The sequence below is a fragment of the Schistocerca serialis genome, chromosome 9 (assembly GCF_023864345.2).
Source record: "Schistocerca serialis cubense isolate TAMUIC-IGC-003099 chromosome 9, iqSchSeri2.2, whole genome shotgun sequence".
Classification (NCBI taxonomy): Eukaryota; Metazoa; Arthropoda; class Insecta; order Orthoptera; family Acrididae; genus Schistocerca; species Schistocerca serialis.
The window spans coordinates 252,350,014-252,376,024 of NC_064646.1; the positions used below are offsets into that span (position 1 = coordinate 252,350,014).

General features: G+C 43.3%; 1 protein-coding gene across 1 annotated transcript in view; it reads right to left on the reverse strand.

The window, feature by feature from the left end:
* Positions 1 to 26,011, reverse strand: part of LOC126418679 (endocuticle structural glycoprotein SgAbd-8) — a 44,689-nt gene that overhangs the window by 12,726 nt on the left and 5,952 nt on the right. The window contains exon 2 of the mRNA XM_050085571.1: positions 17,214 to 17,464. Coding sequence (XP_049941528.1) covers positions 17,214 to 17,464 — 251 coding nt within the window. The remainder of the gene's footprint in view (positions 1 to 17,213; positions 17,465 to 26,011) is intronic.

Here is a 26,011-nt window from a genome sequence, read left to right on the forward strand (position 1 = left end):
AAGTAACATTAAGTGATAACTAGTATGAGCCGATTACATGGCCAGATTCAGATATTTTATACAAAACACGTGTAGTGTCTGCTTCTGAAACGCAGTCCGCTTACGATTCTGAATGCGCCATACACTACTAGATCCACTAGCACTGTGCATAGCCTGGTTTCGTTGACAAGTTGCTGTGTAACGATAATGCATGAAAAATTCCGGTATCAGTGATGACTTGTTAGATGTGTCTTGTATACGTAATATTTTGTCTCAGTGATGTAAGCCATTCTTTTATTGCCATCCGATTCTTCCATGTGTGTCCACTGTAATGCAGATTTTGGGGTTTAGGCTCAGTTTGCAAGCAGACACTACACATATTTATAGCAGATACGAAGATGGCTTTATAATAAGATGGCATTAGTCATCACTTATTGTTATTTACTTGCGACCTTGCCTGTTAAAAGATTTTATTATTTTTTTTAACTTTATGTGAAACTCTTAAATCGCTTGTCTCAAGAATCAACAGGAAAACCTAGTGAGCTAGCTAGCCATCGTCTTTCGCTTCTTAACTTCCGAAGTTGCCTATCCGTCCAATCTTCTTTTCAAATGCCCCTTCACTTCATTGCATCATTAACATTTTGCATCCGTTGCATCCATCTTCTACGTGGTCTCCCACGATTTTTCGTTCAGCTAGTGGTCGTTTATAAGCTCCTTTCGGCCACTGGCTATTGCCGATTCGGTGTAGGTACCAAGTAAATGTTTTGCTATGACATCGAGAATAGTGTCTGTTTCTCCTGTAATTTGAAGTACTCTTTCATTTCCGATGTGTTGCAGGCTGAAGATGTGATAACTGCTTCGTCAATATCTATCTCACCGGACACCAGTTCATTGTTCTCTTCTTTTGGATTTTATTTTTTTTTTTTCAATATTTCTGCGTCATATGTGATGATACTCTCTGCGATTTATGGGTACAACAAGATCTTTGTTTTCTTCGTGTTTTGTGATTTTATAGCACAGAGTTGTGATGGCTAATTACTTTTTCTTCCCAATTTCATTTGTAGTGTCTTGTGTGCTTATTTGTTATAAAAGTGACTCCCAAGTATATTTAAAGCACGGACACTACATTTTAGAGGATCCTACATCCAATTCCTCTCGACAATCTTCATCTACAACCAATTAATCCCGGGTTTTGTGTTTATTATCAGGCCCCAGTTTGAGTATTCATCGTTCCGTTCCATGAACATATAAATGGAGTCGTCTTTGTTTACGGCTATCCGGAACTGGACCTTTGTACAGAGCAAAGAGTACTGTATTCCTTGTCCTACATTCCCTTATTCTGTTATTTTAGAACGAGAATTTTATGTGTGAGAGAGCAGATAAGGCAGTATTTGTACTGAATCAGCAGTTCCACAAGTATGTTATAGTATTTTTATAATCGATGGCATATGGCAAGAGATCGTGATTTCTGTTGGTATTATGAATGAATAGTGCCGCCTGGATCGCTTTTCTGTTGGTATAGTGAATGAATAGCGCCGCCTGGATCGCTGCTCTTTATGTTGATGGACATAACCAACTACTGAATCTGCCAAAGTGTGAATACTATATATAAGACATTTGGATAAGATCTTCTAGCGTACGTTAAACAAGGCGATTACTCGATAGATGTCACACTTCAATCTGTAACCCTTCCTATTGAGTGGAAAGATCAGAGACGTTTTCCATTCTGTTGGTAGTTCTTCTTTGGTCCAGATTATTTGCATCAGCCCGTGTAGTTCTTCTACAAGCTTCTCGCTTCCTGCCTGGATAATCTCGGCTGGTATTCTTTATTCACCAGGGCTCTTACGATTCTTAATCCATTTATTAGTGCTTAGATCTTACCCAATGTGGATGGGGACGTAATCCGGGTCAGGTGTGCTTAGAGACAGGAAATCTAAGCATACATGAGTTCATCACAGCTGAGAAATTGGTCGAAGTAGTTCTTCCCTCTTTCGGCGATATCACTTTCATCGGTAAGGATTCCATCAGCCGAGTCTTCGACAAACTTCCGTCTGGCCTGGTACTCTTTGATAAAATACTTCACCTTTCGGAACACTTCCCTCATCTTATTTCCTCTAAGAGCTGTTTCCGCCTCAACGATGGTGTCCTTGACATACTTTTTCTTTGCTCTACGAGGAAAATTGCTTGGGTCGCTCTTCGAACTTCCTCAAATTGTCCTTCATTCGGCAACAGCTCTGTCTCTCCCAGTCATTTGCTCATGGCTTCCTGACTCCGTTCCAAACAATCAGCGCCTTCCTACGCAGACCACATCTGCTTGCCAACTGGGTCTCGTTTGAACGTTTCCTTTGCTTTGTCTGGCACTGAGCTCTATATGTCGCTCCTCTGCCTTCCAGTTTACTGAATGCTTCGAATCGGCTATTAAGATTTTTGTGCTGCATCACTTAAAATGCCTCATCGGTGTCAATACTTTTGCTTACTTAATATTAAGATTTACAGGAAATTCCCTTTTTCCATTGCATTGTTCATTTATCTGTTAAGTTCAGCAAGTTAAATGATTTCAATCCGAATACCCAATTGTAAGTTAGAGCCTTTCTCTTAATCTATTAACGGTGAGGTTTTTATAAGTGGATCACGAGCTCGTATTGGAAGCCGGCGAGGAAATAAATCTGTCGCATCCTGTTTTCTGTTTCGCCTTTAAGCAGTTAATGAGTACCGCGAAAACCCTAAGGCTGGATACTGTTCTAACCACTGCGCGAATTTGCTCAGACTGGATTTTTATGGTCAGCCACCAAAACGGCAGGCAGTTTCTAGCTCCATCTTATCTGCTCCTGAGGTTCCTACATTCTAAAGACCGGCTGTATTAACTTATAAAAATTACAATATTCTAACTGACCGTACTAAAATCGTTCAATGCGATAGTGTCAAAAGTCTATAACTAAGGAGTTATTATAGTGCAGAATTTTAAATTTTTTGTGGATCCGGTACCAAACGACCAAAGGCTGAGTATGATTAAAGTTTACAGCAGATACTGGGTCGTGTGATCTGTCTGCTACCCTTTTCACACACGGCCATTACAATTACTAACACACAACAAATACTCATAACACAAAATCCTCCAAACCACTGTAACATAAAGTAATATATGTGATCCGCAGTAATGATGACATAGTGCATAACTCCCACCACTTCCTTCCATTATTACCACAAGTACGGTGGAAGCTCAGGTGAATGTCCACCACCGCAGGATGTTCCAATGACCCTCCCGTGGCGCAGTGCGCGTTTCGAGCAACTGTTCACCCGAATGGCGGTGCATCAGGACAGGAAAATCGAGTTAGTGAAACAAGAAATGTGATTCATCCAACCTGGCGACATGTACCACTTGATCCACCGCTCTATCTCGACTATCATGGGCCGACCGTATTCGCAGCTGACGATGTAGTTTGGTCCGCTGCTACGGAGACCGATGTTCGGCAACGTACGCCGTGTAGTGTGATCCGAAACACTTGTCCGTTCATCAGCACTGTATTCTTTCGTCAGATCCGTCAAAGATCGCTGCAACCGCGCGTTACAGACCGACAAAGCATCACACGTTGAGTGACGAAGCGTGACGTCCTGAATCTTGTCGCCTGCTAGTGCTTTCACTGTCCTTCAACCACTTTCCATAGAAGCTCTTGACAGTGGCACGCCAAATGTCGACAAGTTCCACGCTTTCTGAGATGCTCGTTATCGGGTGTTGGCCCAAAACAATCTTTCCTTTGTCAGAGTCGCTTATATCGGTGGATTTTCCCATGCCTACCGCGTCAAATCACAGTGACGTTATGACGAGGCACTTAGTTTCGTGTTAGGCAGTGGCCAAAATATTTTGGCATGGAAATGAAGTACACATTGCCTTAAAAATTATCGAACATATTTTAGCCTACTTTAGATGACGATAAATGGCTGTTGTGTAATATGCCAATGCAGGCTACTTCGGCAAATTCTACTGATTAATTATTCTGTGAACATCAGCCAAGCATGGCCTTAGAAATCGACTCAATTGAATTCCCGAAAACAATGCAACAGAACCGTTCCTAATACGAGTGGAAGTCCGAAAATAAAGGGACTTTTGAGAAAAGGGCTGTTACTATTATTGATAGAAAACTGAAACATACATTATTTTTGTACATAGCCTCCCTACGCATAAACGCACTTTGTCGAACGTTTCACGAGTTTCATGAATCCGTCGCAGAAAAGAAAAATTGGTTGCACCTGTGACCAATTTTGTACCGCATCCATAACTGGAAATCGCTTGGAGTCAGGTCTGGATACGATAGCGGGTGTTCCAGCAATTCGAATCTAAACTCCTTTATTGTTTCGTCCGTCCGCTTGGGAGAATACCTTTGCGCAGTTTTCCGCGACGTTATCATATGATTGCAGTTTTAAAATGGTTCAAATTGCTCTGAGCACTATGGGACTCAACATCTTAGGTCATAAGTCCCCTAGAACTTAGAACTACTTAAACCTAACTAACCTATGGACATCACACACACCCATGCCCGAGGCAGGATTCGAACCTGCGACCGTAGCAGCCCCGCGGTTTCGGACTGCAGCGCCAGAACCGCACGTTGCAGGTTTCAGTTTAGTTCGCAGCACATCACTACAGTTCGCACTGTTCACAGTTCGCCTCTTGGGATGAAGTGAATGGCTACCACATCTTCCATGCCCCAGCATAGTGTTAGCATAACCTTACTATCTGATGCCTGATGTTTAAATCTCCTAACTTTGATGAAGGGGTGTTTCCAAACCGTGCACGCAGCCTTACTTTTCGGTTCGTGATGATGCAGTTACGTTTTGCTTACACCAACGATTTGCTGTAAAACTGCATCTCCTTCGCGATGATGTCCATTCTTTGCGTCTTATGCTGTGCAGGTAATTCTTTCGGTACCTTACTTCCAAACATTTTCCAAAAATTTAGCCTGCCTCCACTAAAAAACTATCTAATATGCCCCCGAACAGGGCATGAAGGCCCAACGGTACCGACCGGCCGCCGCGTCATCCTTAGACCACAGGCTTCACTGCATGCGGATATGGAGGGGCATGTGGTCAGGACACCTCCGGCCGTATGTCAGTTTATGGGACCGGAGCCACTACTTCTCAGTCAAGTAGCTCCTCAGTTTGCCTCACAAGGGCTGAGTGCATCCCGCTTGCCAACAGCGCTCAGCAGACCAGATGGTAGCCCCTAGCCTAGCCCAAAAGTGCTCCGGTGATGTGACGGGAACCAGTGGTACCACTGCGGCAAGGCCGTTGGCATTATATCTTTACTACCTGAATGAAATCAACTATAACAGTTTAGTACGCGAATAATACCTGTCAGTTATAACTGAAACCTAACCACTCACTGAGATCCAGTGCGGGCTGTTCACTACCTTATCGCAGCGATACTTGATATATATACGCTGGAAAACAGTTTGTTCGAATTGTATCTACGATATGCAAACGTAGCACTGTTCAGCATCTCGTCGACATTTCTCGTGCTCATTTTGAACAAATTGTGAAAGTGGAGGTTAATATTAAAATCAACACTGTATCTGTCTCACTCGTTTTACCTTTTCTGCCCACGTCCCGTTCCTAACCCACTACATATGGAAGCAGTTCCGTACGTCTTTCTTGCATTCACAGCGCCATATATACACTTCGTGGCGAAAATTGGAACTAATTACTTTCTCGTGTAAATCGATTCCGCATCAACACATCACAATACCTACTAAGTTACGCTGCCACACGATAATTACAGACGACACTGGACTTCGGCGATTAGCTACCCGGTTCGCCATGGACTGTCAAAACGTGAAATTTTTCACCGCGTAATGCTCCACACCTCATCTGAACCGCAGTCGCCCCCCTTGAAGTAGACAACTTCATCATATTTATGATCCGTTTGTGACCTCTTGATGATAACTGCTTTCATCGCATTCGCTATTATGGAGTAACGCCACTTGGCTCTCCCTTTGAATGAGCTTACAACGCGGAATGACTAATGGGGAAAGTGTTTCTGTCGGCATGGAGTTGCTCCACAGCAGCGGGTTGTCACCTGTTTTTTCGACCGCTGCCTTCGTGGCCCACGACGGACGTTCCTTGCCACGTGGCGGGTAGCCTTCACGTGGAGCCGCCCCTCCCAGATCTGTTACAGCGGGTGGGGCACTTTCTCCAGCGTCTCAGGTTTGGGAGCGGCCGGACAGATGGAGAGACAAAGATGGCGTTGGTCTATTGTCTCGCCGGTAGAGGGCGCCCTCCAGCAGAACTGAGAGCCGGAGGCACGTTCTCAATCGCACGGGTGGCACAACGGTCCAGCTCAACAGTGTCTCCCTGAACGTTAGTCACTAGTTTCTATTCGAATACTCGGCACGCCAAACGTGCAAGAACACAAGGAGGCAACAGTAAACCACCATCGACATTGTCGTTGTTGTGGTCTTCAGTCCTGAGACTAGTTTGATGCAGCTCTCAATGCTACTCTATCCTGTGCTAGCGTCTTCATCTCCCAGTACCTACTGCAACCTACATCCTTCTGAATCTGCTTAATGTATTCATCTCTTGGTCTCCTTCTACGAATTTTACCCTCCACGCTGCCCCCCAATACTAAACTGGTGATCCCTTGATGCCTCGGAACATGCCCTAGCCGGCCGGTTGGCTGCGCGGTTCTAGGCGCTTCAGTCCGGAACTGCGCTGCTGCTACGGTTGCAGGTTCGAATCTTGCCTCGGGCATGGATGTGTGTGATGTCCTTAGATTAGTTAGATCTAAGTTGTTCTAAGTTCTAGGGGACTGATAACCTCAGAAGTTAAGTCCCATAGTGAAGTTGTGCCACAAACTCCTCTTCTCCCCAATTCTATTCAATACCTCCTCATTAGTTATGTGATCTACCCATCTAATCTTCAGCATTCTTCTCCAGCACCACATTTCGAAAGCTTCTATTCACTTCTTGTCCAGACTACTTATCGTCCATGTTTCACTTCCATGCATGGCTACACTCCACACAAATACTTTCAGAAACGTCTTCCTGACACTTAAAGCTATACTCGATGTTAACAAATTTCTCTTCTTCAGAAACGCTTTCCTTGCCATTGCCAGTCTACATTTTATATCATCTCTACTTCGACCATCATCAGTTATTTTGCTCCCCAAATAGCAAAACTCATTTACTACTTTAAGTGTCTCATTTCCGAATGTAATTCTCTCAGCATCATCCGAGTTAACTCGACTACATTCCATTGTCCGCGTTTTGCTTTTGTTGATGTTCATCTTATATCCTGCTTTCAAGACACTGTCCATTCCGTTCAACTGCTCTTCCAAGTTCTTTTCTGTCTCTGACAGAATTACAATGTCATTGGCGGACCTTAAAGTTTTAATTTCCTCTCCACGGATTTTAATATCTACTCCGAATTTTCCTGTACTGCTTGCTCAATATACAGACTGAATAACATCGGGTAGAGGCTATAGGCCTGTCTCACTCCCTTCCCAACTACTGCTTCCCTTTCATGCCCCTCGTCTCTTATAAGTGCCATCTGGTTTCTGTACAAATTGTAAATATCCTTTCGCTCCCTGTATTTTACACCTGCCGTCATTAAACTGGTTGTATTCCACTGATCCCGCAGAATGATTGGATTTAGGACTTCGTTGGAGATAGAACACAACACCTACTTCTTAACGATATAGAGTCAACAGATTCATTATCATTATTGTATAGGATCCCAGAACTTATACACATGCATATACTCGAATTAAGACTTTACAAATTAATACTTACATATGACAACAAGATCGCAGGTGTCACCTCCAGCAGGTCAGAGGGCACTTCTCCACGATATATCCTATAGTCTTTTCCTGTGTACCGCAGTAACAACCAATACTTTCCGATTAATCCCACTTCCTCTGTATGTGGCTACATGTCCCCAGTGCCGGCCGAAGTGGCCGTGCGGTTCTAGGCGCTGCAGTCTGGAACCGCGAGACCGCTACTGTCGCAGGTTCGAATCCTGTCTCGGGCATGGATGTGTGAGGTTAGTTAGGTTTAACTAATTTTAAGTTCTACGGGACTAATGACCTCAGAAGTTGAGTCCCATAGTGCTCAGAGCCATTTGAACCATGTCCCTAATATCAATAGGATGCGGTTGAGAGTCGACTATTCGTTATGGGTATGATCAAACCATGCAGCCTTCGTCCCTAGGTGTGTGTGCTGTGCGAGGACGTTAATATCACTTCACGGAGACATGGAAAAATTAACCTGTTAAGTGGCCAAAGATGGCTGGCTTGACTTCACGGATATAGCTGGTGAATTCTGGAATGCATTACTTAGAAATTTCTTATGTGACTCTGTCATCTTGATAATTTACACATCAGGTTCAAAATGGTTCAAATGGCTCTGAGCACCATGCGACTCAACTTCTGAGGTCATCAGTCGCCTAGAACTTAGAACTAATTAAACCTAACTAACCTAAGGGCATCACACACATCCATGCCCGAGGCAGGATTCGAACCTGCAACCGTAGCGGTCACGCGGTTCCAGACTGAAGTGCCTTTAACCGCACGGCCACACCGGCCGGCTACACATCAGGAGGTCATCTGAGATCCAGGAGTATAGAACAGGCAAACACAGAGTGCGAGTAGATCTGATGTATGTGTGCTGTTTTCCCAGCAAGGAGCTCAATATTCAGCAGCTAAGTACACGAGTGAAACTGCAGAAGTACGTAGCGTACCCGAAGTGCTTCTGAAGCTATTTGCGGCTGTTCTGGGGACCAGATTTACTCTTGATCTAAGCTTCTTTGACAGTTTCCCGTAGCGTCAGTTAAATGGGTGTGTCAGATCGAAGATGATATACTGTTAGGTAGTGAAAAACACTGCCTCACAAAAGAAGTGAAACAACTAAAGACATAGCCGGATGACAATGTAAATGTGAACAAGTACTCTCAATCGGTACGAATCTAAATAGTTAGAGTTGTGATTTTCCGTGACAAGTAGAACAGTTACCACAGTGCATTACGGTTCTTCGTGTTAGGTGTTATTACTAGGCCTAGTTCATTGTGTAAGGGAGGCGAGAAGGTTCACATGAAAGACAGATATAACTGTAGACGACAGAGTGAAAGGCGTATTATTGTGGGTCTCCATTTGACCAGATAGTCTAACTGTGCTGCATTCAGGTTTCGGGGCGTTCGTATGGTACAGTGGCTAGATGTTAGACTGCATGGGAACTTGGAGGCAGGCATACTCGTTGTCAGCTTTCTGGTCGATCAAGTCTGACCACAGCAAGGGTGAATCACCGTACTTTCCGCCAAGAACAACTTAGCCCATTCACATTTGCATTGGTCATCCGAGAGCAGCTATGTTCACCCTGCAACGTTTTTGTTATCCTACTGTTCCACACCATTGGTCGAAGACTACCGGCTGCCGTATCATGGGAATAGAATTCTACGCTTTAGTAGCCTTTAACACTACAACACACACGGCTGCGTTCGGTCTGGTTCCTTGACTGGGAAACACTGGACCGTTGCATTGTGTTCAGCGATCATTGGTGGTTCGGCTCTACTCCAGATGACCATCGTCACTCTCGTGATACCCATCTAGTGGGAGGTGCTATTCTCCAGAAGTTCTGGAGAGGTGCAGCAGACTTACTCCTGGGGTAATGGCACGGGAACCATGGTGTGATTGAGGGTACAAATGTACGTCACCGCATCCAACGTCTTCGTTTATCACCTCTCATGCTTTTCAACAGGACAATGCTTTTCCACACATGAGACATGACTATATGAACTGTCGACGTCTTTTTGTATTACTCCTGCGGCCCATAAGATCGGTCGGCGACAGCATATGTGTGGAAGCATCTCAACGTCCAACCCGAAACCATGCCAGTGTCCAGGATATCAACTATCAATTCCAACAATTTATAGCCACGTTGCCACAGCAGACGATACAACGGCTTTGTTACCCTTCCTATCAAAACCAGTGCATGCATCCTGGTCAGAGAGGAACTTCGTATCGATAGGTGGGCTTACAATGCTAAATCCTTGTCTCGATTTTGTGGTCACTGAAGTGACATCACAAATCCTTTCAAACCGTGAAGTTTCATTACGGGTCCTTCTCCCCACATCAGAGTTCACTTCGTTGTCATGCTGTATAGTTATGAGGACCTTCGCGCCTATCAAATAACATATGTAAATTACTATTTGTGTATATAGTATAGAAACTACACTCTTTGACCTCTGTTTTACTTCGGCTGTGGAAACTACCATCTAGCGTTCCTCAGGTTACGATGTAGTATCTACTAATTTTTAGAGACAGATGCTGCTACACAGCAACAAATGCTAGGGTGTGCAACACAGCTCGAAGCAGTTCGTTCAGGATCAATCAAAGATAGAATGCATGGTTACATCTGATAAATCAACAAATGTAAAGCTTACTTCTGGAGTATCGTTGAAGGACTCGTGAATTTGTTCGCGAACGATGCTGTTGTCCGCAGGAAGGCTACAGAGGCAGAAGACTTATGCAAATTGCTTGTAAAACTCCAGAGGATCGATGAGTGGTACAGGCACTGCCAATTACACTTGAACGTAAATATCGTATAAACAAATGAACAGTTCCACTATTTTCTGATTACACTTTTGGGAACAGATCACTGGATATTTTTACATGTACACTTATAGACTGCTTTGATACAGACTGCTGTGAGCTGCTCACTTGTGCTAGCTTCTTCATAATTAAGTAGTGTTTGCACCGTACTTCCTCATTTACCTGTGGAACGTATGATATGATACCCTCTGCAGCTACTTCTAGTGCCGTGGAAGTTATTCTCCGAAGTCGCAATAAACACACTATCATTTTTTTTCTTGTCAATTTTATTACATATGTTCGTTTCTTCGCTGATTCTGGGGAGAATCTTCTCATTCGTTGTCTTACTGTTCATCTATCAATATTCTTCTAGTGCACCACATGTTAGGCACCTAATTTCTCTTCTTTTCAGGATTTACCATAGTCCACGTCTCACTATCGTACAATGCCGTGCTCCAAACTTACGTTCTCAGAAATTTCTTGAATTAAGGTCTATGTCTGATACTATTAGATTCCATTTGTCTAGGAATTCTTTTACTGCCAGTGCTAGGCTGATTTTCCGCCCTCATTGCTACTTCCGTTCTTCGTCTGACTCGTGGTCACCAGTTTTGATGTCAAGTTTATCGCCAATCTTCGGATTTTTCTCGACATATGATATAATCATTAGTCTGTTCATTCTGTTCACCACATCCTGTAATTCTTCATTTTCCTGAGGACGGCACTACAATCGGCGGAACTTGTCACCGACATCCTTTCACCCCGAATTTTAATACCATTTATTACCTTTTATCCCCGCTACTGCTTCTTCGAAGTACAGACTGATCTGTAGGAGAAAAGGAATACATACCTGACTTACAAACACTTTAATCGGTGGATTTTGTTGCTGGTCTCCCATTTATATTGTTCCCTCTAGTACCTGTACGTATTTGTATTACCTCTTTCCGTATAGCTTTATCCTACATTACTCATAATTCCTAACATCTTGAACCACTTTCCATTATCGAACACTTTATTTACATCGACGGCACCTTGGTTATTCATAAATTTTGTATCCGTTACAAAGCAAACCGCTAGAGCGACTGCTCGGTGACTTTATCACTCCTAAAGCCAAACCAGTTTTCTTTTCCATTCCTGTGCATATTGCTGTTGAATGCCGATCTTCTAAGCTCATTATCCCATAGTTCTTACAGTTCCCTGTCTTCTCTATCTTCACTGCAGGAAATCTGATGATATGCCTACAGTCTCATAAACCCTACAAAGTAAATTCTACAGTCTTATGGTTGAATACAGAAGAAATGCATCGGAATCGTACGTTGCTCTGTTAAGTCATAGCACTGGTAAGACTAGTGAACTTGTTTTACTTACTGCCCTCCTTTGTATGTCTGTTAGTACTAAAATGCTCTAGCATCCCGCCAATTTCAGAGTAATGGTGATTTATAAAGTAAGTAAGTAACTTCACATTATACAATTTATGAAGCAGAGTCGTAACAATTTAAAACTTATAATAATATTTACTTACTAAATATTGTTTTCTTTCAAAGTTTCATGAAAAGCTAAAGAAAATATCTCTATCCCTTAACTGCCTACCCATCCACAATGAAAACTGGGGCGCACACGGGTGAGCGTTAGGGATCAGGTTGATTACCACTGCTCTAGATCGACACACGTTCCTTATTCCATGAGGTAGACAGTTCCTCTCCCTCTCCGACGCTCACAGTTTTCTTTTCCCATCTGCCTGATTTCTGATTTGCATCCAGAAGCAAAATTACTTTTGCATTCTTAGTGTTCCTCACGTCAACCTTTACCATACCCGAAAAATTTTCTCGTTTTTTCTTCATCTCAATCCGTTTTACAGGTGACCATTTCCTTTTCGATTTCCTCAAATTTTTCCTGTAGTAATTTTGTTTTAGCTTCTCTGACTTCCTATTTATTTCCTGTATTAGTCTGATTTTACGCCCTCCTTGCTACGTCCGTCCTGTTATTTTGCTCTCAAGGTAGCAGAATTCCTTAACTTTGTCTAAATCGCCGTCACCAATTGTCATGTCAAGTTTATTTCACATTTGCTACTCTCCACTACTTATACACTTCTACGGCTTAATCTCAACACATAATGTAATTATTAATCCTTCATTTTTCTTGAACGTAACAGTATTTCCTTCTTTCGCCAATTAATTAATTTTCTTTTACTTTCAATTTCTTCGCGATTAAATTAATTTATTTTCCTTTTAGTTGCACGACTACCTTTCTTAAACATGTATTTGTGTGTCTCGCTTCCATGATTCCTGTTTTTAGGGACGTTCAATACGCCTCAATTGTGATATTCATCATTTCAGTACCTGTATCATCAGAGAACTGTAAGCGCATGTCATTACCCGTACATCAATAGCCTGTGTCCTAACTTACTAATTCATGCTGATGATTACCTCCTACTTCGACCTACTCTTGCCCCTTACATACGGATTACAATCTAAGATCTTATTTCATGATTTAATTACCTGGTCTTCTCCATGGTACATATCCCCCCTTGTGTTTTTTACATATCTTACCCCTCCTTACCAGAACTAACTATTAACACCTTTGAGTAGCTTGTTTTGAGTTTTATTATTATGTAGGCGCTTTGCATTATTTTTTAAAGAGAATTCTTCGTAATGGCGAAGGACATTTCTGACTGTATTGGGGAGTAGTTGTCCAAAAAGTAAATTTTTTGCGTATAGAATATTCTAGAACTAACATCACAAAGCATTCATATAGAACTGTTCTCGGTTTTGGAGAGAGGAAATGGGAAAGGGAATTGTTGTATGCAATAAAGAAGATGGTACTTCGCTACCAGTAGAGAAAATGTTTTCGCAGTACTCAAACTTGACTCTAGGGTGCGAAGGTGAAGTACAATTAGAAAAAAGAGAATCGTTGAAAAATATATTTCTACTGGTACAGGAACCAGAGCAGTGCTACCTGTATATAAAAAGAATGCTGCATGGACTTAAACCCTCTGTAATGTTTACAGTTTCGTTGTGGCTAGTCTCTAGGCGAAAATTACGAAGTAATTTCACAGAGTTTCACTTATTCCTTGTTTAGCACAACAGAATCCAAGATACCTTGTAGCAGGTAATATACATCGGAGGGCAACATGTGGTCATCCAAGAGAAACTACCCCGGAGTAGGGCCTATATGTGGCGATTATTCGTTGCGAAAGCCAAAACATACGTGCAAAACCAGTGGTCTCTAAAGCATACACAATACCCCATAATTAGAATCTACCAATAAACTTTTGTATTTAGCAGTTGATAAGCGTGTCAAACGTCCATTACGTGCTCATAGCTCATTTCCTTCAACTGAACGGGTGGTCGCACAAGGGACCATTAACTGAACGCGTGGTCGCACAAGGGAACTGGACACTGGTTAATCCCAGGTTCCACAGAATATGTGTCCCTTCAGTGACTGACGAGTGAATGTTCTTCAACTGCCGTTAAAACTAGATGCATATATTAACCTCATCTCTTGAAGTTACATAAACTTACAGTCTACTAGAGCACGTAGAAATGCACGGCCGCTGATTATAAATTAAATAAATAAATAAAAACACCTTCGTGTAAACTCCTTACAACAGCTGCTCTTGAGGACAAACCATTATATCTTGTAACATGACTGCCACATATCACTACGCAGTACTGTTTCATTTTACACCACTATTTCGTGGTTATATTATACAGTGTAGTGGACGTGTGGACATGATAGGAACACTTTGCGGTTCTTTCGACAGGAAGATGCACTCCCACTGTGCACTCGGGTCCAGTTTGTCGGCAGGAGACAGTCGGTGAGCCTCGTAGAAGGGACGGCATCACTAGGGAATGGGGAAGATTTTGCAGAAGTTGGCCTTTGGTCTGCTTCGTGTTTTTGTTGGCAGAGTCGGTGCCTGACTTGTTGATAGCAGAGGACCACCTCTGCTGCCGCCAGAGAATACAGCATGATGTTTATGACTTTTCTGTATGTACATCAAACGACGGCATGTCATGGTGCCAGCTGACCAGTGTGGGAAAGTCAGTAGCAATTGCTCCAAAATTTTTGTGTGCCCACTTGAATGAATTTCCCCTACACCAATATAGGACTCACTGCTCCTGATGGGTACCAATCTCATTTTTCTTAACCTGCACTTTCTACACCAAGACTGGGAAATTTCTGCTGCGTTGCCATGTTTTCGCAAATAAGCGATATTGTCGTTCATCAGATTGGCAACAATATTAGGTCTCCACTCAATGGAGAGTTATTTTTTGAAAGCGTGAAGTTGGCGGATGAAACTAATTCCCGATTATTCGTCTTCTGACCACCACCTGATGTTGACCAGAACATGGTAGCTGACTTTTAGGGAAATATCCTTGTGGCAACTGCAATAGCACGATTTATATTCTAAGCAATACCCAACTACTTCCTTCCTTTGCAAAGGAAGTTCTGTTGTTTAATTGGCTATAATATATGTTTGCGTCATTTTGTGATTTAATTTAAGCTTTTAGAGAATTTTACTCTGGGTTAATTTAATGTGGATTATATCAATTATTAAAGCAAATAAATACTGTTACTCTACGTCTTCATTTAGATTTAGAGATTACCTTACACTCCCGGAACCTTTCCAAGGTTAGGTGACCCGCAAATAATAAATGTAACACCCTGTATTCCCAAGCTGTTAATGTCACGGTTATTATTGTTTCCGTAGTGCACAGGGCTGATGCAGTACTCGACAGATTCAGTAGCTCAATAGCCTCAACATGACTCAATGAGTGCAATCATTCGTTATTTTCCGTAAGAAGGTTATGTAATGACATAGAGGAATTATATATTTCAGTCTAAGGTAAACTATTCGACACAATCCTTTTCTGTGCTCTTAAATGACCATGCAACGAAAAATTTTAGTCAGTAGCAGAATATTCGGGAGACACATACATACGTTGCCCATAGATTCAAACATGGATACCTGGCTTTTGTAGGAAGTACACCAACGAACGAGCATCGAAGCAGACATCAGTGATGAAGTACCAAATTCTCAAATTCTTGGTATTAGTTCTTTCACATACCATTCAAATTCTGAAACTTGAGGCAAGATTTTAGTCTAGCTGTGCCGCCTGTTATTACGCTAGTTCAGGTACAAGTATGACTTACAATTTTCACTCCAGGCATGTGGTCAAAATCGTTGGTGTTCCATTCGATTATCATTGATAACTATTGCACCCGAGACGCAATTCTGACGTTGTGATTGATAATGGAACCAAGCCTAAAGAAAAATCGAAACACGTTAATACGATTTGTCGACCGGAAGAAAGCATAGGAAAATGTAAAATGGTGCAAGAGTTCGAAATTCTGAGAACCTTAAGGGTAAGCTACAGGGAGAGGCTCGTAATATATAATATGTACAAGAGCCAAGCGGGAATAATAAGAGTGTAGGACCAAGAACGAAGCGCTCAGGTTAAACATGGTGCAAGACAGGGATTTCTTCCCCCCTACTTTTCATTCTGTACATCGAAGAAGCAATGACAGAATTAAAAGAAATGTGCAGGATTGGAATTAAAATTCGAGGTGAAAGGATATCAATGATACGACTCGCTGATGGTATCGTTATCCTGATTGAAAGTGAAGAAGAATTACATGGTTTGCTGAATAGAGTGAACGATCTAATGTCTACTGAATATGGATTGAGAATAAATCGAAGAAAGGTGAAAGTAATAAGAAGCTGCAGCGATGAGAACAGCGAGAGACTCTACATCCTGACTGATGGTCAAAAAGTTGATGTTCAGGAATTCTGTTACCTAGGCAGCAAAATAAACAACGACGGACGGAGTAAAGAGGACGTGAGAAGCAGTCTAGCACTGGCAAAAAGGGCACTCCTGGCCAAGGGAAGTCTACTAGCATCAAACATAGGTCTTAAGTTGAGGAAGAAATTTCTGAGACGTGTGAAGCACAGCCTTGTAAGATGGTCAATCATGGACTGTGGGAAAACCGAAACAGAAGAGACTCGAAGCATTTGAGACGTGATGCTACAGGCGAATGTTGAAAATTAGGTGGACTGGTAAGGTAAGGAATGAGAAGGTTATGTGTAGAATCGGAGAGGAAAGGAATATTTGGAAAACACTGACAAGAAGAAGGGATAGGATTATAGTACATCTGTTAAGACATCAGGGAATGACTTCCATGGTACTACTGGGAGCTGTACAGGTCAAAGACTGTAGAGGAAGGCAGAAAATTGGAATACATCCAGCAAATAAATGAGGATGTAGGTTGCAAATGCTGTTCTGAGATGAAGAGGTCGGCACAGAAGAGGAATTCGTGACTGGCCGCTTCAAACCAGTCAGAGGACAGATGACAGATCCTCCCTCCCCTCCCTCCCCCCCAAAAAATAAATAAAAATATACTTGTGAGAATCGCGGATGGTCCCAGTATAAGGTAATAACACTGAGACCCTTTCGATAGTTAACAAAGAAAGGAGGTGGATTTTAGAAGCAACTTAAAATAACAAAGAGGCTTACACAGATCCCTGGAAGCGTTTCATTGTAAATTATATTTAGTTAACTTGGGGGACTGGAAGGGAACCCTTTACTTTGGACAGTCTTCCTGTTATTTACAAATAATACAGTGGATACGTGTTCGGAAGGTGTAGGGAGGGATGGGGACCTACCTGGTCTTGTAACTGCCGTCGGCACTCTGCTCCTTGTCGAAGCGCACGATGGGGATGGGCGTGGTGTAGCGCTCATCTCTCGGGCGCGGGTCCGGCTGTGGCTGGCCGATGGCTCGGGGAGACGGCTGCGGCGCCGAGAACGGTTGCGGCTGCGCCCCGTCATCCTCAGGGTACTGCGGCAGCGGCTGCGGCTGACCCCTCAGCGGTCCCCGCTGAGCCACGGCGCAGGACGCTACAATCGCCAGAACCACCTGCCAAACAGAAGAGCTCCAGTGAACGTCCGTCCTGTGTTTGCTTGAACGTAACAACTGCCGAAAAATCATTTCCCTCAATCCACCCGGAAAGAATTTGCTGTAGAAGTCCTGAGTTGTTAGAACGGCAACTTAATTTGGAGTAGATACGAAAGTTTACTTTGCATACAATGCTTAACAGGTACGAGATGAGGAGTAAACATTGGAGGAGGAGTAACTTTATGCGAAGAATCCCAGCTCTGAAAAGAAAGAAAATTTTCCTTCGTCGGACAACATACTCTCATCACTGGAAGAGCTCTGGTTCAAAAATGGTTCAAATGGCTCTAAGCACTATGGGACACAACATCTGAGGTCATAAGTCCCCTAGACTTAGAACTACTTAAACCTAACTAACCTAAGGACATCACACACATCCATGCCCGAGGCAGGATTCGAACATACGACCTTAGCGGACTGAAGCGCCTACAACTGCTCGGCCACAGCGGCCGGCGAGAACTCTGGGTACAGTAATGACAGATGTAAATGTGCAGACACCGTCACGCTGAAGGATTGTGAGGGGCTATTCATATAGATAAACTTCCGGAGTAGTGAGGTTTCTCCTGGGTGCTTGTAACATCGGTGTTGAGCTCCTCACTTCTACTGATTTTCACATCTCTAAGGGGAAATTGAGCTCATGAACGAATGTTGTGTGTAATGAGGTAGAGTCCCTTCGCTCTCTACGTCGTGTCTTAGTGAGCGCAGCTTGTAATTATTTTCCTGTAAACCTTGCGCAACAATTTTGGACGTCATGGGTACATTTACATCCGCCAGCGTTGCTTTCCACCCATACCATCTGCTAGAAGGTGTTGTCTCAGTAGATGAGAACGCGTTGACATACTTGATCAGTGTACGAATTACATAATAGCGACTCCTCAGAAAATATAACAAGGACCAAATTCGAGTAATCCTTCCACCCGACATCCCCCCCCCCCCCCCCCCCCCTCAGCCACGGATATATCCATATAAAATATAAAAGTATCCGGACACCTATTAGTAGACTTTAATATTAGGTGTGTCTACCCTTCGCCTTTGTGATCGCTGGGGAGACTTTCAGGGAGGTGTCAGTGTCTGTGAAGGATTGGCAGCCCATTCTTAATCATGACCTGAAACCAGAGAAGGCACACTTGACGCTGGAGTCTGGAGCGAAGCCGGCACTCTAACTTATCCCAAAGGCGTTCCATTACTTTCAGTTCGTACTCAAGACAGGCTAACCCATTTCAAGAATTTTATTTTTTTCACAGACCGTTACCCCAAGGATGATTAATTAAGAGAAGATGCACTGTCATGCCTGAATAAACAATCATCGTCTCCGAACTGGTTCTGTCCTGTACGCATAACATAGTGCTATAGAATGAATTTACATATTTCTGCACTAAAGCGTTTTGTTCAGCACTCTAAGGGCGCGACTTCTTTAAACACAGAAATACTTCCGCCGTACTTCACATTTGACTCTAAGCGTGATGGCAGTTACGTTCTTCAGCCCTCGGCCAAACCCAAATCGGATTGCCATAGGCTGTAGTGTGATTAACCACTCCATATCACTCGTGTCCAGTCATGTCAATAGCGTCGCTTTTTTAAACCATCTTAAGCGTCTGTGAGACCTTAACTTTTCCCGGCGAATTGAATGTTCAAATAACCTACGGGTTTGCTGCCGGGTGACGTCGTCGACCACCGCCGATATTTCTACAGGAGCACACCCTACTATTCTCAAACCTTGAGAATGGCACTGTGTGCTCCTGTCGAAATATCGCCGGTGGTCGACGTCACCCGGCACCAAACTCGTAAGTTATTTGAACATCTTAAGCGTCGCTTAGCATTGGGTCCACAAGAGAACTGCTCGACGACCACTGTAACCCATTCTTTTCAGATGGCTAAGCAGAGTCATTATGTTGGCTGGACTGCTGGTATCACTTTGGAATGACCCCTTCCGCTGATTTCATGCAATTTTTTTCACAACCACTCTCATCAATACTCGACACATATTGTCTATCAGTACATGAGGTCTGCATAGTTTGTGGTTTTTCCTTCGCCTGTTCACTTCATAATTACATCACCAAAAATCTCTTTTGGTAGGTTTAGCAAGGTTGAAATGTCTCTGATGGATCTGTTACTGACTTGCCATGCTGTGACTACATTTGAGATCTTTGAGCTTTCCTGACCGACCCGTTCTGCTATTACTGCTCTCTACTCACAACACAATACTCAATATCTACGTTTATATTGGCGGCTCCATCTATCAAGATATCTACTGGTCAGTTTGGCATTACATACTTTTGATTAGATAATGTATGTATAGATTTCCCACGCTGAGTGACAATCTTCTAGCGTACCATTATTTCGCAAAGCCACTAATTTTGTCAATCACATTTGTACACAAATGTATAATCTGAACTTGTACCAAAATAATACTTGATTCCAAACTCAGCTCACTACATGTGCTTCAGCGTTTGTGTAGTATACATATCAGTCACGTGTGTAGTTGACTTACCTGTGTGGGTGAAATAAGGAAGTGAAAATATACTGCTATCGGCCAGAAATAGGCACAATGTGCAAAACATTTATTTATCAGCCCAGGAACATATCACTTTATCACCTCATAAAGGCAGCGCTAACCATGATAATGGCCTGAATGTGACTAGGAGAAGTGTCCATAAGTCTCTATAGGTATGTCACATCCGGATGAAGCTGTTCATTGCAAACCGAATCTCGTAGAGCTATCAAAGTTCAGGAAGCTGAGTGATGCGTTTCAGCCAATGGCCCAAAGAGGCGCAGAAAATTTCTGTGAGATTAACTCGAGTGGTTTAGAGGGCAAGTTCGAAGTGAGGCAGGCTACTTGAACGTTTCTCAAACTAGGAATGTATGCGTGTAGCCCAGTGAACACGACTGTCGTCATTTTGGAAGTGTCCTCAGGACACTCCTCATGGAGATACAGTTGAAACGAAATTATTTGGTCACCGAAACGGCGACATAAAAATCCCAGTTCAGATTTAAGGTAACTTTGACGAGCAGGCACAAGTCACATTATGGAATGAAGATCTAACTTCAATTGATAACATTAAATGTATTCGCAACTTTGAATATGGACCATCGTCATCTGTAGAATGGAATGACGACAATGAAAACGGTCACGTTACCATTTGGCAATCCAGGCATGATTCAGGGCCAGTTCCAGACACAGAGTTGACGGATGTCAGGGTCTGGTCGTGAGTTGTCTGGCCGTGAGTCGTGCCCTGGTAACCAAATGGTAAGGCGATCGCTCGCAGTAAGCGTAAACGAGTCCTGGTACGGCACAAATTGTCATTGTCTTCTTTATATTATAATACAGCTGACGATCGTCCATATTCGCAACCTCGAGCACGTTTCATATCTTTCATAGCGGCTATAATCTCCGCAATGCCTATTCCTCTGGACGTGCATGCACGTTCAACGGAGCATTGATTCGTAATTCGGAATTAAACAGGCATTGCAATATTGTATGTATCCACCGACACCAGGCAAACGATTTTCAAGAGAAATGTCTCACTCGTACGGGAGTATGCATAATAGATGCACGAGTACAAGTTACAGACACATGGTTGATGACATATGGAGGGTTGGGTATGGCCGTGCATAGTGGTACAGATAGCCAATTGGTAAGGCTAACGCTCGCGATAAGCGGGATATACGGGTTCGAATCCAGATCTGCCACAAATTTTACCTGTCGTCATTCCATTCTGCAGCAGATGGTAGTCCGTACTCGTAAATGTGAAATACGGTCAACGTATTTATGACGACTATAGTCGCCGCAGTGCCTCATCCTCTGGACATTGATGCATGTCCAAAGGAACTTTGCATTGTAAAGCAGAATATCACATGCACTGCAATATCGTCTCACATGATAATCTGTGGCCTGAATGACATGACTCTCTCCACAAGCTGTGGGATAAGTGATTCACTGTACTTTCAGTGTACTCAACAGCTTTCATTATTTGTAGGCAGTCTAAATCTCACCCGTCCGACCACACTATACGCCTCCAGTCCGCTATAGTCTAGTTTCTACGAGCTTTGTCCCATTAAAGTGTGGGATTATTTGCTGCTGTCAGTAATCGCCATTTTCGATGTGCCCAGCATCTTTTTAATACAGTACCCCGCAAAGTACGCTCGGGGACATACTGAGATATATCTGCATTCATTGGCACCAGCTAACCCCACTGGATCTGAAAGCGACTGTCATTGATGAGGTCTGCATCTTGTTCAGTCATTGTTGGTTAGCATCTGTTTACGACCACTGTTCTTATTCCGTCTTACATTTCCCCGAGCTGTGCACCCTTCCTTGCACACCTGTTGGACCATCCACATCAATAAACCAACAAACAGGGCAACTTCTTTCACATTGCGGTAATGGGTACTTCGTGAACGCTTTCTGCCATTCTGTAACGTTGTCCCATGACTCGATCCGCTGCTTTTTCTTACACACACACACACACACACACACACACACACACACATACATACGATCGATCAGACACTCACCTGACATGAGCGGTTGTGGATCAATTCTACATCGCGGCACAAACGTCTGTGACTATTATTTTGTCCTGTGAGATTACTTGCTCATCTAAGATATTCCAACTCTCCTGACTCCCGAATTCTTTGGACCATTCAGCTGCAGTAAATGGTTACAAGCGCTTCAGCTGTTCAGTATGAAATGAAAAGTGAAACACCTGCAGCCGTCACTTTTGGGTTTAATTTAGTTACATTACCACTTCCATTTTCCAGTACATCATTTTCAGGCCCAATGATCAACGAAAATTCGGCAGAAGACACTCTCGTGTGCAGTCATAAGAGGAGCCAATGTTAAGTAACTGACGTCTGTAGATCTATGGTTAGCACGACACTATTCCTTCGCTCATCAATTTAATATTGGTTCCTGCTGTAATTGCAAGCGAGGCTCAATTCTTCCCAATTTACGTTGCTCAAGGGGGACGAAACTGTATAATGGAACAGCGAAACTGGGCAAATGCAAAAGATACCACTGCAGGTATTTTAATTTTCATTTCATTCAGCTGAACTGTTGCTGGCAATAGCTGCTTGAGATGGGCAAAGAGGTCTCCATCTATAGCGGTAGTTGATGAATTTATTTTGTTTAGTGTCCAAAGGTTCTCGAGATTTGGAGACCCTATCCAATGTGAGGAGTTGTTCCGGCAATTCACCTTTCCCATTAGCGAGGTCTGATAGATGATCTGCATATTTGATCATTCCAAAACTAAGCTGATGATCAAGACCTGTTCTCATACACATTCTTCTCGCTTTTTATTAAGACAACAATATAAATATTTTGGAATTTTGTGGTAAGGTTTTACAGGACCAAACTGCAGAGGTCATCGGTCCCTAATCCTACACACTACTTATTTTAACTTAAACTGAGTTACGCTATGGTAACACACACACACACCTATGCCCGAGGGAGGACTCGAACCTCCGAGGGGGGAGGGGGGGGAGGCGCACGGACCGCGACAAGGCGCCCCAGACCGCTCGCCCACCCGACGCGGCTTCTTGAACTGTTATGGATTGTAAGTGGTGTCATATCAGAACACTTGTACCAGGCAGCCATACTCCCCGAATGGTGACTTCCGGCCGTAATATGCCACACGAACGCAGGTTGTGATAGGTTGGCTGAGTTACTATTGACACAGCATTTTCAACTTGGCATCAAATTCAACTAGTCTCAGTCATCTTACATTTTATTTAGTATAAACGGTCCAATCACATTAATCTAATGGCTGTGTTCGATGGTTACGAGCAATTGCTACTCAACGACGGCAGTAATGGGGCGGGGAGTAGAGAAAGTGGGTCGTAATGCGGAAAAGAATCGATTTATCTGACGTCCAAAAGGGTATGATCTCTGGCTTTTAGGCCACGGGTGGAAGAATGTCCAAAACGGCTAAATTTTTAAAGTGTTCGTATGCTGCCATGGTTAAAGTATATCATGCGTGGCAAAACTGCTCTATCCAAAACAGTCGCGGAGGCAACTGCGGTGCACCACCAGCCATAGATGACATGGATGTACGACGGCTGCGTAGATGTGTACGAGCGAATAGACGTACAACTGTTGAGGAACTGACTGCCCAGATAAACCAAGGGCGTACCAACAGTGTCTCCTCAACGATCATTCAGCCGACTTTGCAGCGTGTGGGACTCCGCAGCAAGTACCTGGGTCATGTACCCATGATGGCTGCTGTTCATCGGCCACGAAGACTGGAATTTGCTTGCCATTACCTCAACTGAACGTCCACTTAGTGGCGAAGAGGGCCTTTACGTATGTTACGTTATTATGCCGCAACAGACAGAATGTCTTTGGCATGTAAGGCGCTGCAACAGTCGTCTGAAGGGGTCTGACCGAAGGAGGAAGCGTTATGGTCTGGAGGTTATTTTCTTGGCATTCCCTAGGTGATTTCGTCGAAGAAGACAGTGAAACATGTTGCACAGCTCGCAGAGTACTTGCGCGTGTGAGCATCAGTGTGCTCATGGATGAGTTTAATGTATTGCCCTGCCCACCGAACCAAATGATTCAAATGGCTCTGAGCACAATGGGACTCAACATCTGAGGTCATCAGTCACCTAGAACTTAGAACTACTTCAACCTAACTAACCTAAGGACACCACACACATCGATGCCCGGGGCATGATTCGAACCTGCGACCATAGGGGTCGCGCGGTTCCAGACTGAAGCGCCTAGAACAGCTCGGCCACACCAGCCCCCCCACCGAACCCACCAGATGTAAGGTCAATCGAGAATCTGTGGGACCACTTCGATCCCATGGATCCCCAGTTGTGAAACTTAGTGCAGCTGACCACGGCACTGGAATCGGCATGACTCGACGTCACTGTGTGTACATTCCAGAACCTCAGTGACTCACTTCCGGCACGTCGGTGTTGCGGAAGGTGAGTATTTCTGTATCTGCTGCTTTTACTCATAAGGTTTTCTTATGTCGCAGTTAGGAGTATGAATTTCATTGTATCGGTGAGGGCAGATAAAGAGAAAAGGAAAAACTGACAATTCTGGACTTGTACATGAGGCCAGGAAGCGCTGGTGCATAGTCTTCAGTGTGTCGCGGACTTCTGATCTGTGTTCACTAGAACATTTTGCAGGAACATTTCAGCACATTTGGGAATATCTCCTCTATAAATAAAAGAAATGTCGTGTGACTAGGGCCTCCCGTCAGGTAGACCGTTGGCCGGTTCCAAGTCTTTCGATTTGACGCCACTTCGGCGACTTGCGCGTCGATAATATAATGATGATGAGGAGAACAAGACACCCAGTCCCTGAGCGGAGAAAATCTCCGACCCAGCAGGTTATCGAACCCGGGCCCTTAGGATTGACATTCTGTCGCGCTTACCACTCAGCTACCGTGGGGGACATCTCCTCTATTACTGAAGTATATAACCTCAAATATGCTTCTACTAAAGTAAGGAAGTGAGCTATATCTCTGCAGTGGTCTCATTCCATAGGAATCGAGACGAAACAGCTGGCCCATATTGTGCTACGCTTGACCCCACGTTGCTTTGCGTGGCTTTACTGCGGAGGCCACATTTCACTCACCAACAGGCGATTAAATATTTGCCTTTTCTTGCGAAATCCTTTTACCTCTTCCCTCTTCCCTTTTATTTCACCAATAGGGCTCTGTGATAAGTCATCGCTTGGATATAATGTCGTATTCAAAAAAACTAGCACTGAAAGTTCTTAGAATGACATATTACGGTTTTGAAAGATGGAGAAAGGCCCTTGTTACATGTCTGCGACTGTGGAAGGGAGATCTCAAAAACAAAAAAGACTACATGTCAAGCTTATTCCGTTCACAGCCGTAAGGGTTGTGTCTAGATTATGGATTAACATAATTTACATTTACATGATATCAGGGAATGTAGGCTTTCCCGGTGATGTTGATAGGGGAAACTTCCTCAGGTTATCAGGCTAATCGTGACGTCGATTACGTACGATGATATAAAATACACCCTTCCTTATTCGTAAATACATAACATTTCAGAGAAACATATAAGTAATTTATGACTATATTTTTATCATTAAGGCTTGCGTTTCTTTCTTCCTGTTGTCATGAAATTATCGACTTTTGTTTGTATGAAGACATACTTTCCATGATATGTAGCGCTTAGTAGTAAAGTATTTTAAATATTAAATTAACGAGGATATCTTAGTGGCTTCGTGCACGTCAAGGAATATATACACTGCGGGAAATCACGGAAGGAGTGTATAGAAGAAAAGGACTTAATCCTTTGTATTCACTCACAATTAGTATGGCATCTTGACGGAAAACAATGTGTATACTTGTGCCAGATGTCTAGTGGGATATGCTTCACTCGTGCATGATATTTGCAGTACAACTATTTTATTTAGTAGTCAGACTTTGTAGGTGACTGAAGTAGCCTACATATTCTGAGGGCGAGTAAATGTCCATAGTTCGTATGCTCACAAAATTAGAAATGTTACGCAGCCACCAACACTAGACA